At 34.0% G+C, this 15,224-nt stretch overlaps 1 protein-coding gene across 9 annotated transcripts in view; it reads right to left on the reverse strand.

Annotated features, from left to right (window-relative positions):
- METTL15 (methyltransferase like 15) overlaps positions 1 to 15,224 on the reverse strand; it is a 215,244-nt gene that overhangs the window by 22,811 nt on the left and 177,209 nt on the right. For 7 of the 9 annotated variants that reach the window (XM_015066894.3, XM_053203354.1, XM_027072953.2 and 4 more), the window contains one exon: positions 50 to 4,538. The exons of the other annotated variants lie outside the window; for them this stretch is intronic. In XM_015066894.3, the coding sequence (XP_014922380.1) occupies positions 4,093 to 4,538 (446 nt within the window). In that variant the 3' untranslated portion in view covers positions 50 to 4,092. Of the gene's footprint in view, positions 1 to 49; positions 4,539 to 15,224 lie in introns of those variants that run through there. 9 annotated transcript variants of the gene reach the window in all.

The following is a 15,224-nucleotide window of genomic DNA, read 5'->3' on the forward strand; positions in this document are numbered from 1 at the left end:
AATTAATATAACATTTATGTTAACTATACTTCAATTAAAAAAAATAAAAGAAATATCACCTTAAATTTATTAATTTAATGGATAATACAGTGTAAAATAAAACTATAAAAAAGTGAGAATTGTTTTGATTTCTTCCTAAATAGCTTAAAAAAATTATTTATTTAAGTAATCTCTGCACCCAATGTGAGGCTCAAACTCACAACCCCAAGATCAACAATCAAGAGCTGCATGCTCTTCCAAATGAGCCAGCAGGGTGCCCGCAAATAGTCAGCTTTTAATACATACTATGTAAGAAATATACATATACATTTTAACGGAATAAAAGTGCTGATACAGATTTTTTATTTGTACATTTATATGTACATTTTGAATTTTCCATTAAGAATTATCTCTTACTTTTTGAATGAGAGATTTAAAATGAAATTAAAATTGCTTTATTTTTAGAAGTCTGCAGTGTAGATACATCATTATTTCTGCTTATTTAAAAACAAAAATCAGAAAAAAGAATTTTATAAGCCTCTGAACATTTATTACTCTGCATAGACTAAAGAAAATACGATTTTCAAATGCTCACAAGTGAATTTTAAGAGATATAAAAAACCTACTTAGGCGTATTGGATTCTCTCATGAACTATTGGTTGTAACATAAATACTTCAATAAAAATGACATAAGCACAAATCATGTATCATATATTACATGAAATAGAAAAGATGTCTCTCAAATGATTCATGTCTCTCAAATGACTCTAGAAACTACAAAGAGAAGATTATATAATAACTAATATACAGTACTTAAAACAAAATGAATATACAAAATAGAGATATCAACTAAAAATTGTGTGCTGTTATTAAATTTAATTTCTTAATAAGCAACGAACTAAAACCTCTTAAGAACTGATGTACTACACAGTGGTATTGATGCTGTATTAAAATGATTAGTAGAAAGCAGTCAAGAAGAGATTCAGAAACGTAAGACACTTGTTTTATATTCATTATATTTGATTAGAAAAGAAATACACATTCATTTTTAAGACCAGTGTTTATTTTCTGTATGTACTGTTTGAATTTCACAAAAACATTTTCCAGCATAAACTCATTCATGCATTTTATTATACATCCTACAGCAAAGACTAAGAACCAGGCAAGAATGATTGTGGCAAACAGCCTAGTTACAGAAAATAATATATATTTTTACACTACAACATTTGAAACTAATTTGGTATTTATCGAAGAAAGGATTTCTTTCATGAATATTCAAGATTTTTTTCTATCACGGTATTAGCTTCCCAGGGCTGCTGTAACAAATTACCACACATGAGGTGGCTCTGAACAACAGAAACATATTGTCTCGTGGTTCTGGAGTCTGAAGGTCTGAAATAAAGGTGTCAGCAAAATTGTTGACTCCCACTTCAGACTGAGGGAGAATCTCGTCCATGCTTCTCTTAGGTACTAATGGTTGCCAGCAATCCTTGGTGTCCTTTGGCTTGTAGATGTATCATTCTGATCTCTGCTTTTATCTTCATTGACATTCTTCCCTGTGGCTCTGTCTTTCTTCTCTTCTTAGAAGGATACCATACATATTGGATTAAGGGCCTGCTCTGCTCCAGTATGACCTCAGCTTAAGTACTTACATCTGTAGTGACCACAGTGCCAAATAAGGTCATATTCTGATGTTCTGAGAAGGACATGAATTTTGGAGCGGAAACACTATTCAATCCAGTGCAGTCACTTGCCATTCAATGTTAAAGAAAAAATTCCCATACTATACAGGATCCAAAAATGACTGATGAATAAGTGAATCATTGTTATATATGAGTGTGATCTCCTATTTTCCAATCAGATACTCATACAGGAATTCACCTTTTGGAATTTTCTCATTCACAAATATGACTTACATGCAAAACATTTTTTTTCAGAAAAGATTAGCAGATTAACCTGGGTGCATTCATTTCTTTCTAAATTGAGGACACTGCTTCCTAGAATATTTTCTAATTCTGCATAACTAGAAATTACTTTCACTGCAGAATTGCTCATACTTGAATACAGCCTATACAGTAAAAGCTGTGGGGCACCTGGGTGAGCTAATCAGTTAAGCATCCAACTCTTGATCTTGGCTCAGGTCATGATCTCACAGTTCATGAGTTCAAGTCCTGCATCGGAATTTGTGCTGATGGCACAGAGCCTTCTTGGAAATCTGTCTTTCCTTCTCTCTGCTCCTACCCCACTGTGCTCTCTCTCTCTCTCAAAATAAATAAATAAAATTTAAAAAAATAAAGTAAAAGTGGCGCACAAGCTTGAGTACTAAAGTTAAATATCACAGAGGTAGATAAAGTAAATCTAAGGAGAATTAAAGTATTTAATTCTTATCTTTTGCCCATAGTTATGTTAATATTTTATTCACTTGTACTCACCAATTCAGAATGTCATCATAGTGGAGAGAATGAATTTTCCCTGTATTTGAATAGTTTACTAAGCATATTAGTAGTATAAATATGATATCAGGAACTACTTAAGAAAGCAATCATTTCTATACACCTTTATTCAACATGCCAATGTACCCTTTGACTATATCTCTCATTCATCCTTCAAGTCATAATTCAAGCATCACGTTGTCAGGCCTGGTTTCCTTCAGTAAATGAAATCCCTACTAGATGTTCTTATCCCTGTGTTGCTTCTTTGTAGCTTTTACCACTGTGTTAATTTTACATTGACTTTTGTGATTATTTAACTACCATCACTCTTCTCCACTAGACTCTAAACTCTACAGGCCAGATACTGTGACATATTTTACTCACCTTTATTTCTCTGCCTAGTTCAGTGCTTGCTGAATAATTAAAAAAAAAATAGAAATGTTTATTTATATATAAAAAGTTTACACGTGAATTATGAATCAATGTCATTAAGAATCCTCTACCAAGTGAACGTCTCCTGAAAAATCATCTTACTATTACAGTACTGTTGGGTAAATAAAAACATTAAAGGGCACATTCCTTTTAAACTTTTTTTTTTAATGTCTATTCATTCTTGAGAGAGAGGGACAGAGTGTGAGAGGGGGAAGGGCAGAGAAAGAGGGAGACAGAATCCGAAGCAGGCTCCAGGCTCCGAGCCGTCAGCACAGAGCCCGCTTCCAGCCTCGAAATCACAAAACGTGAGATCATGACCTGAGCTGAAGTCAGACACTTAACCAAATGAGCCACCCAGGCAAAGGGCACATTCATTTTAATATCTTTAATATGCCCTATATTTTATTGCATAGACTTGGTTGAATTATTTTGAATAGCTCAATTAAAAAATGCCAGATTCAAATGATGACAGATTTTATTATTTGTCAAAGACATTCTGGGATATTATTAAAATATAATTGACTTTAAATATTAGTTTTATGAAACATTCTCTATGAGGGCTCTTGAACAATTTTGCATTTTTACTTTATACTATATAAAAATATAGTACATATCATATTGCAAAATTCCTTTAAAACAATGAACTCTGTAATTTCAAAAGTGACATTTCTCAGTATGATGCATTTTAAAAATAATACTTGAAAATTTAAAATTTACATAATACCTGTATTTGAGAAGACTATGGTACTTACTAATTATTCCTAAATAGAAATGAAAATTTCTTTGATGATCTTTACTTATTATTTATTACTTGACCCATAGAAAGTTTGTTGCAAATCTGAATATCTAAATTCAGAACTTAGAAAATACAGATACAATTATAATCTCTATCTTCTGACAGTTTGAGTGTTCATACTTAAATAAATACACATAGTATTCTTCTTTTTAAAAATTTTCCATGATTAGGGAAAGGACTACATTTCAAAAGTCAAATATAATGCTCAGATAGAGACATTTTTCGAGTTTTGGGATGCTGCTTCTCCTTGAGTTGAACCTTCTGTGTCATGCTAGTATTTCTGAGATTTTCTTTCTAAGACAAAAAATGGTAAATACCCTCAATTTCCACACATATATAGTACATGTTTCTCTATAGATCCCATACTTCCTTATATTAAGTTATTCAGGAATATCCAATAAAAGAAGAGAAACTCTGAGGGAAAACTTGAAGGGCCACATGATGAAAACTTTATCATAATTTGATGGCTGCTCTAAGCTTAGCTGAGCGTGCTCTGGGGTTATCCTGTACATCCTGATCTTCTGGAGTAAGTACTTTCTTGTGTATCAATTCCCACATTAAAGGGGCTCTGCTTATAGAGTCTCCTTCCTTGTTTTCATAACTTGAACGTAATTGTGATGCTTGTATCACCTTCTGTCTGGCACTTAGGTTAAACCTTTCTGTCATGCTTATCCCAAGCAAGAATCGTTTGACAATGCGATCCTCTAGTGAATGGAAGGAGAGGGCAACAAGGCGACCACCAGGTCTCAGAAACTTCTGAGCTGTCTTCAATCCTATGTAAAGTTCATTGAGCTCATTATTTACAAATATTCGAAAAGCTTGGAAAGTCTTGGTAGCAATATGGGTAGATCGTTGTAGCAAGTCTTTTCGTGCAAAAATAGCAGATGGAGGAAATGCACCTATAAAAAAATTTAGTAAAAACAGGAAAAAAGGAGAGGAAAAATTAATATTTTCCACTCTAAGTCTACGTTGTATTGTGTGTGCATATATTTAAGGAACTAAGTTTCTTTAGAAAATTGTGGCATTTCAGCCATACTTTCCCATTTTACTCCCAACCATTCAACCAAGATTCAAACTATTGTGTCAGAAACAGCTTTGATAACTCATAAGAGTAACTTGTGTCAAACACGGAGCAGATAAAGAGGTAGCCAAATTTTTGAAAAAAGAATGATTAAAAAAACTTCCCAACTTAGGTGAAAGACATTAACTCACTGATACAAGAAGTTCAGTGAACCCCAAATATAATGAACAAAAGAAAACTGCATCTAGGCACATCATAATCACACTATTACAAGCTAATCAGAAAAATCTTGAATACAACGAAGAAATACATTACATAAAGAAGAGCAAAGATATGATTAACAGTTATTTTCTCATTAGAACAATTGAAGCTATAAAGTACTAGAATAACATTCAAATTGTTAAGGAAAAATATCTGTCTTCCAAGAAGACTATCTAAAACTATTCTTCAGAATTAAAGTTCAAAGACATTTTTAAATGAATACAAAAATGAGAGGATCCACTGCTAATATGTCTGTATTCAAGAAATGCAAAAGGAAATACTTCCATGTTGAAGTAAAATGACACCAGATGATAATTTGCATATACAGAAAAAAAGAGATTATAGACACATCTTTATATATTAATTCTTCTCTTATTTTCTTTAAAATACAGGACTCTTTAAGTGAAATTATAACAATTTTTTACATTTATAAATACTTTAATATAGATAGCTATGTCCTGTATACGATAGGCAATAGTGTGAAGGATTAGAGTGGGTAATACGCTTGCAAGATTCACGTTTTGCTAGAAGTTAAAGTTGCATATTGTGGTCCCTAGAGCAATCGATAAAAATAATGCAAAGAAATAAAGCTAATAATCTAACAGAGAATAAAAATAATACACAAAAATTATTGTTTAACACAAAAGACACAAGAGAACAAGAAACAAAAATGAGGCAAAGAGAAGACAAATAGTAAAATGGCAGACAGTAAAACCAAATATATCAATAATTACATAAAGTATAAATGTACTCAACATCCCAATATAAATGCAGAGGTCATCAGATGGAAAAATAGTGAGACCTAACTGTACATTGTCTAGAGAAATGTACTCTAAATATAAAAACAAATAGAAGTGAAAGCAAGGAACAGGCTGTGGAAAGTTATGCCATGTACACAGAAGCATAAAAAAGAGAGGTCATTATATATTATTATATCATAATATATAATAATGATATTAATATTAGAAAAAACAAGTTTTTGAAAAAAGGGAGAATTCCTAGTCCCAAAGAGGAACATTTCCTATTGACAAAAATGTCAATACAGCAGAAAGATACAACTATAAGTGCATATGCACCAAATAACATAGTTCTCAAAATTTCAATGAAAGAGAGTATCTGTACAAAAGAAGATGAACTTCAATTCTTACTACACACTATACACAAAAAGCAATACAAAATGGACCACAGACCTAAGAGTAAATACTAAACATAAAATATATATCTGACAAAACTCTCTTATCCAGAATATATGAGGAAATCTCACAACTTAATAAACAGAAGCTAAACCACCTATCTGAAAAAAAAGGGCAAAAATTTGGACAAACACTTCACAAAAAGATATACAAAAAGTCAGTAAACACGTAAAGACATTCATCATTATTAGCCATAAAAATGCACATTAAAACCACAATGAAATACCACTACACATCCACTAGATGCTACATCCTAGAAAGCAACAAACTATTGAAAATGACCCAAGAGGGGCGCCTGGGTGGCTCAGTCTGTTAAGCGGCCAACTTCAGCTCAGGTCATGATCTCGCGGTCCGTGAGTTTGAGCCCCGCGTCGGGCTCTGTGCTGACAGCTCAGAGCCTGGAGCCTGTTTCAGATTCTGTGTCTCCCTCTCTCTGATCCTCCCCCATTCATGCTCTGTCTCTCTCTGTCTCAAAAATAAATAAACGTTAAAAAAAAAATTAAAAAAAAAAATGACCCAAGAAAGAAATAGATAATCTGAACAGAACTATTACAAATGAAAGGATTAAACCAGTAATCAAAAGCAACCCACAAAGAAACGTCCAAGCCCAGATGGCTTCACTCCTGAATTGTGCCAAATATTAAAAGAATTAATAACAATACTTCACAAATGCTTCAAAAAAAATTGAAGAAAAGAGAACACTTCTCAAATTACTTTATGAGGCCAGTATTACTATGAAACTAAAACCAAAGGCATCACAAGAAAATTACAGATCAATATCTCTTATGAATATAAACATTAAAATCCTCAACAAAATATTAGCAAAGCAGCATATTAAAAGAATTATATGCCATGACCAAGCTGCATGGTCATGACCAAGGATAGCTCAACACATGGAAATTGACCAATGTAATACATCGTATTTATGGAATGAAGGAAAAAAAAACACATGATCATTTCAATTGATGCAGAAAAAGCATTTGAAAAATTTCAACACTCTTCCATGATAAAAACACTCAAGAACTAGGAATAGAAGGAAAGTACCTCAACATAATGAAGCCCGTATATGAGAACCCAGACCTAACATTATACTTAATGGTGAAAGACTGAAAGTTTTTCTTCAACGATCATGAACCAGCAAGGATACCCCATTTTTTTTTTTACCACTTCTATTCAACACAGTACTGGAAGTTCTAATCAAGGAATCAGACAAGAAAAAGAAATAAAAGGCATCCAGATTGGTAAGGAAGAAGTAAAATTATCTGTTTACAGAGGACAGGATCTTCTATGTAGAAAACAATAAAGATCACACATATACACACCTTGTGAGAACTAACAAATGGATTCAGCAAAGCAGCAGTATATAAAATTAACATGCACAAATCAGTTATGTTTCTACACTTAATAATAAACAATCCAAAATGAATTTTTTTCATTAGGGTTAGTTAATTATTTTTTTAAAAATGAAATTTATTGTCAAATTGGTTTCCATACAACACCCAGTGCTCATTCCAACAGGTGCCCTCCTCAATACCCATCACCCACCCTCCCCTCCCTCCCACCCCCCATCAACCCTCAGTTTGTTCTCAGTTTTTAAGAGTCTCTTATGTTTTGGCTCCCTCCCTCTCTAACCTTTTTTTTTTTCCTTCCCCTCCCCCATGGTCTTCTGTTAAGTTTCTCAGGATCCACATAGGAGTGAAAACATATGGTATCTGTCTTTCTCTGTATGACTTATTTCACTTAGCATAACACTCTCCAGTTCCATCCACGTTGCTACAAATGGCCATATTTCATTCTTTCTCATTGCCACGTAGTATTCCATTGTGTATATAAACAGAATTTCTTTATCCATTCATCAGTTGATGGACATTTAGGCTCTTTCCATAATGTGGCTATTGTTGAAAGTGCTGCTATAAACATTGGGGTACAAGTGCCCCTATGCATAAGCACTCCTGTATCCCTTGGGTAAATTCTTAGCAGTGCTATTGCTGGGTCATAGGGTAGATCAAAAATTTGATTCCCAATAGCATCAAAAAGAATCAAACACTTAGGAATAAAGTTAAAAAAAAGAAATGTAAAATTTATGCTATGAGAGCTACAAACAATATTTTAAAAATTTGTTTAAGATGGCAATACTCCTTCCTCCAAATTGGTTTAAGATTCAATGCAATCTCTATCAGATCCCAGCTGACTCTTTTATATAAACTGACAAGCTAATTCTAAAATTCACATGGAATTGTAAGAGACCCAGAACAGTCAAAGTGGTCCAGGGGTGGGGTAGGGGGATGGAAAAAAAAAAAAAAAAAGAGAATGAAGGAGGACTCACACTTAAGGATTTCAAAACTTTCTAAAAAGTAATGGTAACTAAGACAGTGTGGTACAACAGACAGAGAAATCAAAAGAATATAATCGAAAATCCAGAAATAAACCCTTCTATCTATGAGCAACTGATTTTTGACAAGAGTGTCAAAGCCATTCAATAGGGAAAGAATGGTGTATTGAACAAACAGTGTTGGGACAACTGGATAGTCATATACTAAAAACTGGAGTTGGACCCTTAAGTTATATAGAAAAATTAACTCAAAATGGATCAAAGACATCAATGTAAGAGCAAAAATTAGAAAACTCTTAGAAGAAAAACACAGGGATAAATATTAATGACACTGAATTTAGCAAATAATTCTTAGATATGACACCCAAATCACAAAAAAAAAAAAAAAAAACCAAAAGAAAATTGTACTTCATCAAAATTAAAAATTTTGTTCTTTAGGGGCACGTGGGTGGCTCAGTTGGTTAAGCAACTGACTCTGGATTTCAGTTCAGGTTATGATCTTTTGTATCATGATTTTGAGCCGCAGGTCAGGCTCTGCACTGACAGTGTGGAGCCTGCTTGGGATTCTCTCTCACTTTCTCTTTGCCCCTCTCCTGCTCGCCGTGTCTCTCACTCAAAATAAATAAATTAGCTTAAAAAAAATTGTTCTTGAAAGGACACAATCAAGAAAATGAAAAGACAACCAAAAGAATGGGGAAAAAACTGCATATCATATAACTGATTAGAGATTTGTATCTAGGATATGTAAAAGAAGAAAATTATGAAGTGATGCATGTATGTTAGTATTTACATTTTAAAATATGCACATCAAAAGAGACAAGCCCCATCTAGTTTTCAAGAATAGGGTTAAATAAAAAGTGTTGATTTAGAAATCAATGAATATAATTTTATTTAGACCTACTCCATTGGCATACAAATTAAAGTATAATGTTCAATGCATTTATACAGAAATTTTCTATTTAAATTTTTGTTTAATCATGTCTTAAAATTTTTGTTCCTAGAGAGTATTATCCCAGAGAGATGTAATCCTTCCAGTCCAGATTTTCTATGGATGAAGATCTGAGAGTATGGCTGCAATCCTGGCACTTGAGTTTCCTTGGCATGCTTCTTACAACAAAGTAAATTATACAAGGCTGGTACCTTGGTACACATTTTAGTAACCTGCAGGTCCAGAAGTACATTAAGACACACCTGATTAAGCTTCTTGGGGAACTGGATCAGAGAATGAAAGAAATAGTATCTTACTTGTACCAGGGAGCTGAGAACCTGGCTGTCAACAGTTAACCAAATCAGTGTTATGGGTTCACTCTTTCCTCTACCAAAACTACTCTGATGAAAGGCTCTTAGAAGATGTTAGATGTTAGGAAATTTATCTTCTAACAACAGGTCTCTCAGAAACAAACTATCAAAGACAAAGCTGAAGAGGGAGATCACCTCTTTTCTATTTGCTATTCAATCTCCCTGCTTTCCACAGAATGAGTTTTGGTCACTGGGAAATGTATTTTAAAACATTTGAATATCTGAACAAATATGCAACTCTTCATATTTTAGAGCATGAATTTAGAGGATGCTTCAGGATGCTTCAGGTGTATTCCTAAAGACTTGCATGATTCAAACCTTGCATAGTTCAACACTAATTTTCTCAAAGAAGAAATGTAATATAGAATACATTTTAATTTACATGTATTTTGATGTAAAATAGGAGGTTAACATCCATGGAGCACATGAAGCAACAAATAACGTAGCATTTAAAAAAATGTTTTTTCTTAACATTATCTCTAGTATTTTGTAGAAATAAAAGGATGGCTCAAAAGGTTAATTCCCTAGCTTTCCTGGTTCTTATCACATTTCAAGGATATATATTCGAGGATGTTGTTCTAACAGCACTGAATTAGTCAGACCTGGCTATATGTTAACTAATTTGATGAAATAACACAATGGCAGAGAGCTTAAAAATATTTGCTTGATATTGTCAATGAATGTATTTTTAAAAACTAACGAAAATAGAAAATGCTAAAATCATAACTCAAATCACCATGCAAATTCTAATATAAACAACAGCATTGGTTCATTTGACATAAAGTATGGTAGGCATTTCCATTTACCAGCTAAATGGTACCTTCCCATGGCTGAATTATCATTTATAATTCATTCAGCCAGCTAGCTGTGAAATTATGAGATCCCTAATTATTTTAAATGAAGGGATCTGTTTTTATTTCAAAGTATTTCACATGAGAATTTATTCATATTTTATACTATACAACCTCATGTTTATATAATTAATACATTAAACATATGCATACTGCATACGAATCTGCAGCTGAAAAATTAACACCACTGTGATCAGACAAGTTTTCTTTATAGGGTCTAATTAGGCCTTGCCAATGTCATATAATAGAGAGAGAAAATAAGAGCTTTCATTTTATTTAGGAATGGTCTTAAAGATAATAGGAGAACTCCAATCCATGAAAAGCTTTTCTTCCAGGGCTTTCTTATTTTGCTTAGAAAATCCTAAACTAGACTCTGTGAAATGGGTTTCCTGGGCAGGATTTCCAGGTGTGGTCCGGTGACCTCCTCAAGTCCCATTTTTATGGGAAGATAAAGAACTGCAATGGGCAAACGATGTGTTCCATGGAGTTTTCTGGTGCTGCTCTGGGGATCAGAAGTACATATGCTGCCTTATTTTAGAGAAGTTCAATTTCTAGGACTACCCTTCCTTTATAAACTGGCACTTCTGTGTCTGTCATTTATAGGAAGAAAGGCTGACGATGCAGATTGTATAAAATGAAATTAAAAAGAAAAAAACAGAATTTAAACAGTCAGTAATGGAAATTAAAATAGTAAAAACAAAACATCAACTGGCAATGGTACACATAGACAAGAAGAAAAGACAATCCTACTATCAAGGATTAAGCAAAGATTTTTGGTCTGAATTAGCAAGTTTAAAGACAATCAGTAAATGTCCTGTGCCTGTAAGGTAACAAAAATGGACTTGCTTGTGAAAGTCACTGGCCAGAGAGCAAGGGCCAGAGTTCTCCTAGGTAAGTAGAGACTATGTGGGAACATCTGCTGGACTCTAAATTAGGTCAGAGAAAGAAAAATATTAAAATGAGACCTGGTTCTTGCCCCTGAGGAACTCACTGTTTTGCAAGACATCTTCCTTCTCCCACCTCCTTCTCATCGCTCATATCCTATTATCAGAAATAGATAATTTCTGCTCTTCCCTCTATCCTGAGCTTAGTCACAGATCTTAGATGGCTAATTCATTTGATTAAGGGATACAGTAGGTAAGACAGAAAATATTGACTCAATCACAAATTTGGTCCTTTGAGTTGGTGCTTAGAGAAAATCTCTTTTGTGTTTTCTAGTCCATCAATGGACTTAGTTAACACCAGGCCAATGTGAATGAGTTCTAAGTGGGCAGAGGTGTGCTTACTCCTAGTGGAGCACTTGTCACACTCTACTGTGATTACTAGGTTACTTGTGTCTCAGTACCTTGACGCTGAATAGGAGCTGTTTCATGTTCATTCTTCATATTCCTCATACTTAACAGAGAAGCTTGTGATTCTTAACCTTGACTGTACATCAATCACCTGTGGAGCCTTTGAAAAAAAAAGATGCCTGGCCCCAGTCCAGACCTATGGAATCAGTTTCAGGGGTTTATTACATGGGAATCACTACTTTTAAAAAGCTTCACAGAGGATTTTGATTGCAGAACTACTATAGTAAACACTCAGTAAATGTTTATTGAAAAGATAATAAATAGATAATGAATGGAAAAAATAAATGGATAAGTGAAGAGTATAATATTCAATCATATAAGTGAACGACTAAATGAAGGGCATATTTTAGGTCACAGAAAACATTATGAACTGAATTTTCAAATAATGTTGTGAAATGCCCTACTTTTTGGCCAAATGTGAATATGGGTAACAAATTATGATTTTAATGGGACAACTGAACTCTCAAATTTGCTAGTTATTTCATTATCTCAATATAATTATTCCTATGTATTTAATGATATTTGATAATGGCTGGGAATGAATGTCCTTAATGAATCAATTATTTGCACATGCAGAGCACCTGCAAATAATTTTAACCTCAGGAAATGCAAACTTGCAAGCCTTTATTAACTGAAAGTAACCAATGTGCAAGGTGAACGTTTTTGCATATTTCTTTTACAGAATAAAATAAGACATGAGAATGATCTTCAATGATACCAACCCAAAATTTTTTCCACAAAGATTAGTGCACAATACTGTGGATATTTTTTGTAAGCTTTTATTTCACTTAACACCTATGAAATCCTTAACCATGAGTTTTCTCAATTCTTCAAAATAGCAGAACTGCTTTCCTCCGAATACTTTTTTTTTTCATGTTTTGAGGTTTTTTTATATCCTTCTAATACTTTATGATTGCAAAATTATGCTAGTAAATCTGACTACAAAAGGGAATTAAAGGTTAACATACATTTAACAGCAAGATGTTTTCGAGTTAAGTACACTTTTAACAACGTATAGTTAAAAGTAAATGTACATTAAATCCACTATGCGGTAACAAGTTGTAATTTCAATTCAATTTTACATTATTTGATACTTACCTCTCACACAGTAATTTGGGAAAATTTGACATACGAGATTGACCCTAGCTGTTCAAGAAAACTGTTGAGTTCTGCCTCATTAGAGGTACTTGCTTCTCACATTCCAAATCAAGTTTGTTGTTGCAAGATTTTTAAAGTTCCTGACAGTCTCATATGGTTACTCTTCCCTTTCTCTCATATCAGCAATTTTTGACAGCTCTATATCCGAATTGTATCCAGAACCCCACCATTTCTCACCAGTTCCACTATCACACTAGTCCAAGCCATCATCTTTTCCACACAGCCACCAGGTCTATCCCTTTTTTTCTTTTTTTGGGAGAGAGAGAAAGAGAGAGAGACAGAAGGGAGGGAGGGAGGGAGGGAGGGAAAGAGAGAAGGAAGGTACGCAGTGAGGGAGAGGGGCAGAGGAAGAGAATCTTAAGCAGGCTCCATGCTCAGCATGGAGCTCAGATCACACAACCCTGGGATCATGACCTGAGCCGAAAGCAAGAGTCCTACCCTCAACCAACCAAGTCACCCAGGCACCTCAGACCACTTCTTTTCATATAAAAATTAGATCATGTGATTATACTATTCAACACCTTTAGTGTCTTTCTATCACGTGATTATAAACTGAAGGGTCGCCTGGCTGGCTCAGTCAGTTAAGCAGCGGACTCCTGATTTCGGCTCAGGTCATGATCTCAGAGTCTCGAGATCCAGCCCCATGTCAAGCTCTGCGCTGAGCGTGGAACTTGCTTAAGATTCTCTCTCTCTTTCTCACTTTCTCTTCCCCTATCCCTTGATTGTGCTCTATCTCTGTTCCCCTCTCCCCTGTTCGTGCTCTCTCTCTCAAAAAAGAAAAGATTTTAAAAAAGAAAGAAAAACTGAAGTTCTTACCTTGGTCAAGTGTCTCTGTGCCATATGCAACCACTGCTACCTACCACTCCCATTTCTTTGACCTCACCTTCCTAACCTTGAGCTCTGTACTCTTAACTGAACCATGGCATTTTCCTTCCTGGGACCTTTGACTTCCCTCACATACCTGGATGGCTTATTCCCTACTTCATTCAGGTCTATTCTTAAGTATCACAGAATTAGATAGCCTTTGACCACAGTTATGAAAAGTAGTATCCTGCCACTAAAGTCCCTTACATTGTTTAATTTTTTTCCTAATATCTTATCAGGAACAAATATTCACTTGTTTACCACCTGTCCCTCCGCTAGATTATGTACTCAGTGAAAACAGAGAACTGTTTGTTCACTGCCATAAATCCTTTGCACCAAGAAGAGTTGGTGGATTTAACGAATGATTTCATTTGTACTTGAAAGTTATAAACATAACTATTATTTAAAAAACAAACAAAAACATATCATTAGTTGTACATGAAGTAAAACATTAATGTCATTACTCCTTAAATCCCACCCCAAGAAGCAACTGAGAGGTACACTTTATAATTTTTTTCCTGATAAACACATATGACATTGTATATGTAAATGTATCTATGCATATAAATATATTTGTAAGAAGGAAGTGCACAATAAACTGCAACTTGCTTTGTTTACTTATCATACTTTAAAAAATAATTTCAGTTGTAGAGATGAATGTAATTCATTTTGCTTGTTCATATAACAAATGGGTGTAGTGTGAACCACAGTACCAGAATATCATGGTAATTAAGACAGAGGCAGTCTCTACTCTGGTGGCATTTAAGTTGCCATCACAGCAGTAACATTTAGGATTGTCTCTATTTTTGCTATCACAAAAATATTGCAGTAAACATGTGAATTACACATTTTAAATTTCTGCATGGTAGAAAACTCCACAAAGTAAAAAGACAGCCACATTGTGGGGAAAAAAAAAAAATATTGTAACTATTTGAACCTATGATAGTCATCTATAGGATTAGAGTTTTTAGGTCAAAAGCTATTTACGTCCATTTAAACTTGAATCAATGCTTCTAAATTCACTCTCAATAGACTGTACCAGTTTATTTCCATCAATAGCACATGAGTCCATCCCCCCATATCTCCACTAGTACTAAAACTAGCTATCTTTTAAACCGTAACTAGTCTACTATACTGAGCAAATAATACTTTATAGTTGTTTTAATTTACATTTCTTTGGCAATTAGTAGAATTGGGCATCCTACCAAATCTAATGGCCATTTGATTTCAGCTATGAATTGACTGAGCAAATCC

This window comes from Acinonyx jubatus, chromosome D1 (assembly GCF_027475565.1).
Source record: "Acinonyx jubatus isolate Ajub_Pintada_27869175 chromosome D1, VMU_Ajub_asm_v1.0, whole genome shotgun sequence".
In the NCBI taxonomy this organism is placed as follows: Eukaryota; Metazoa; Chordata; class Mammalia; order Carnivora; family Felidae; genus Acinonyx; species Acinonyx jubatus.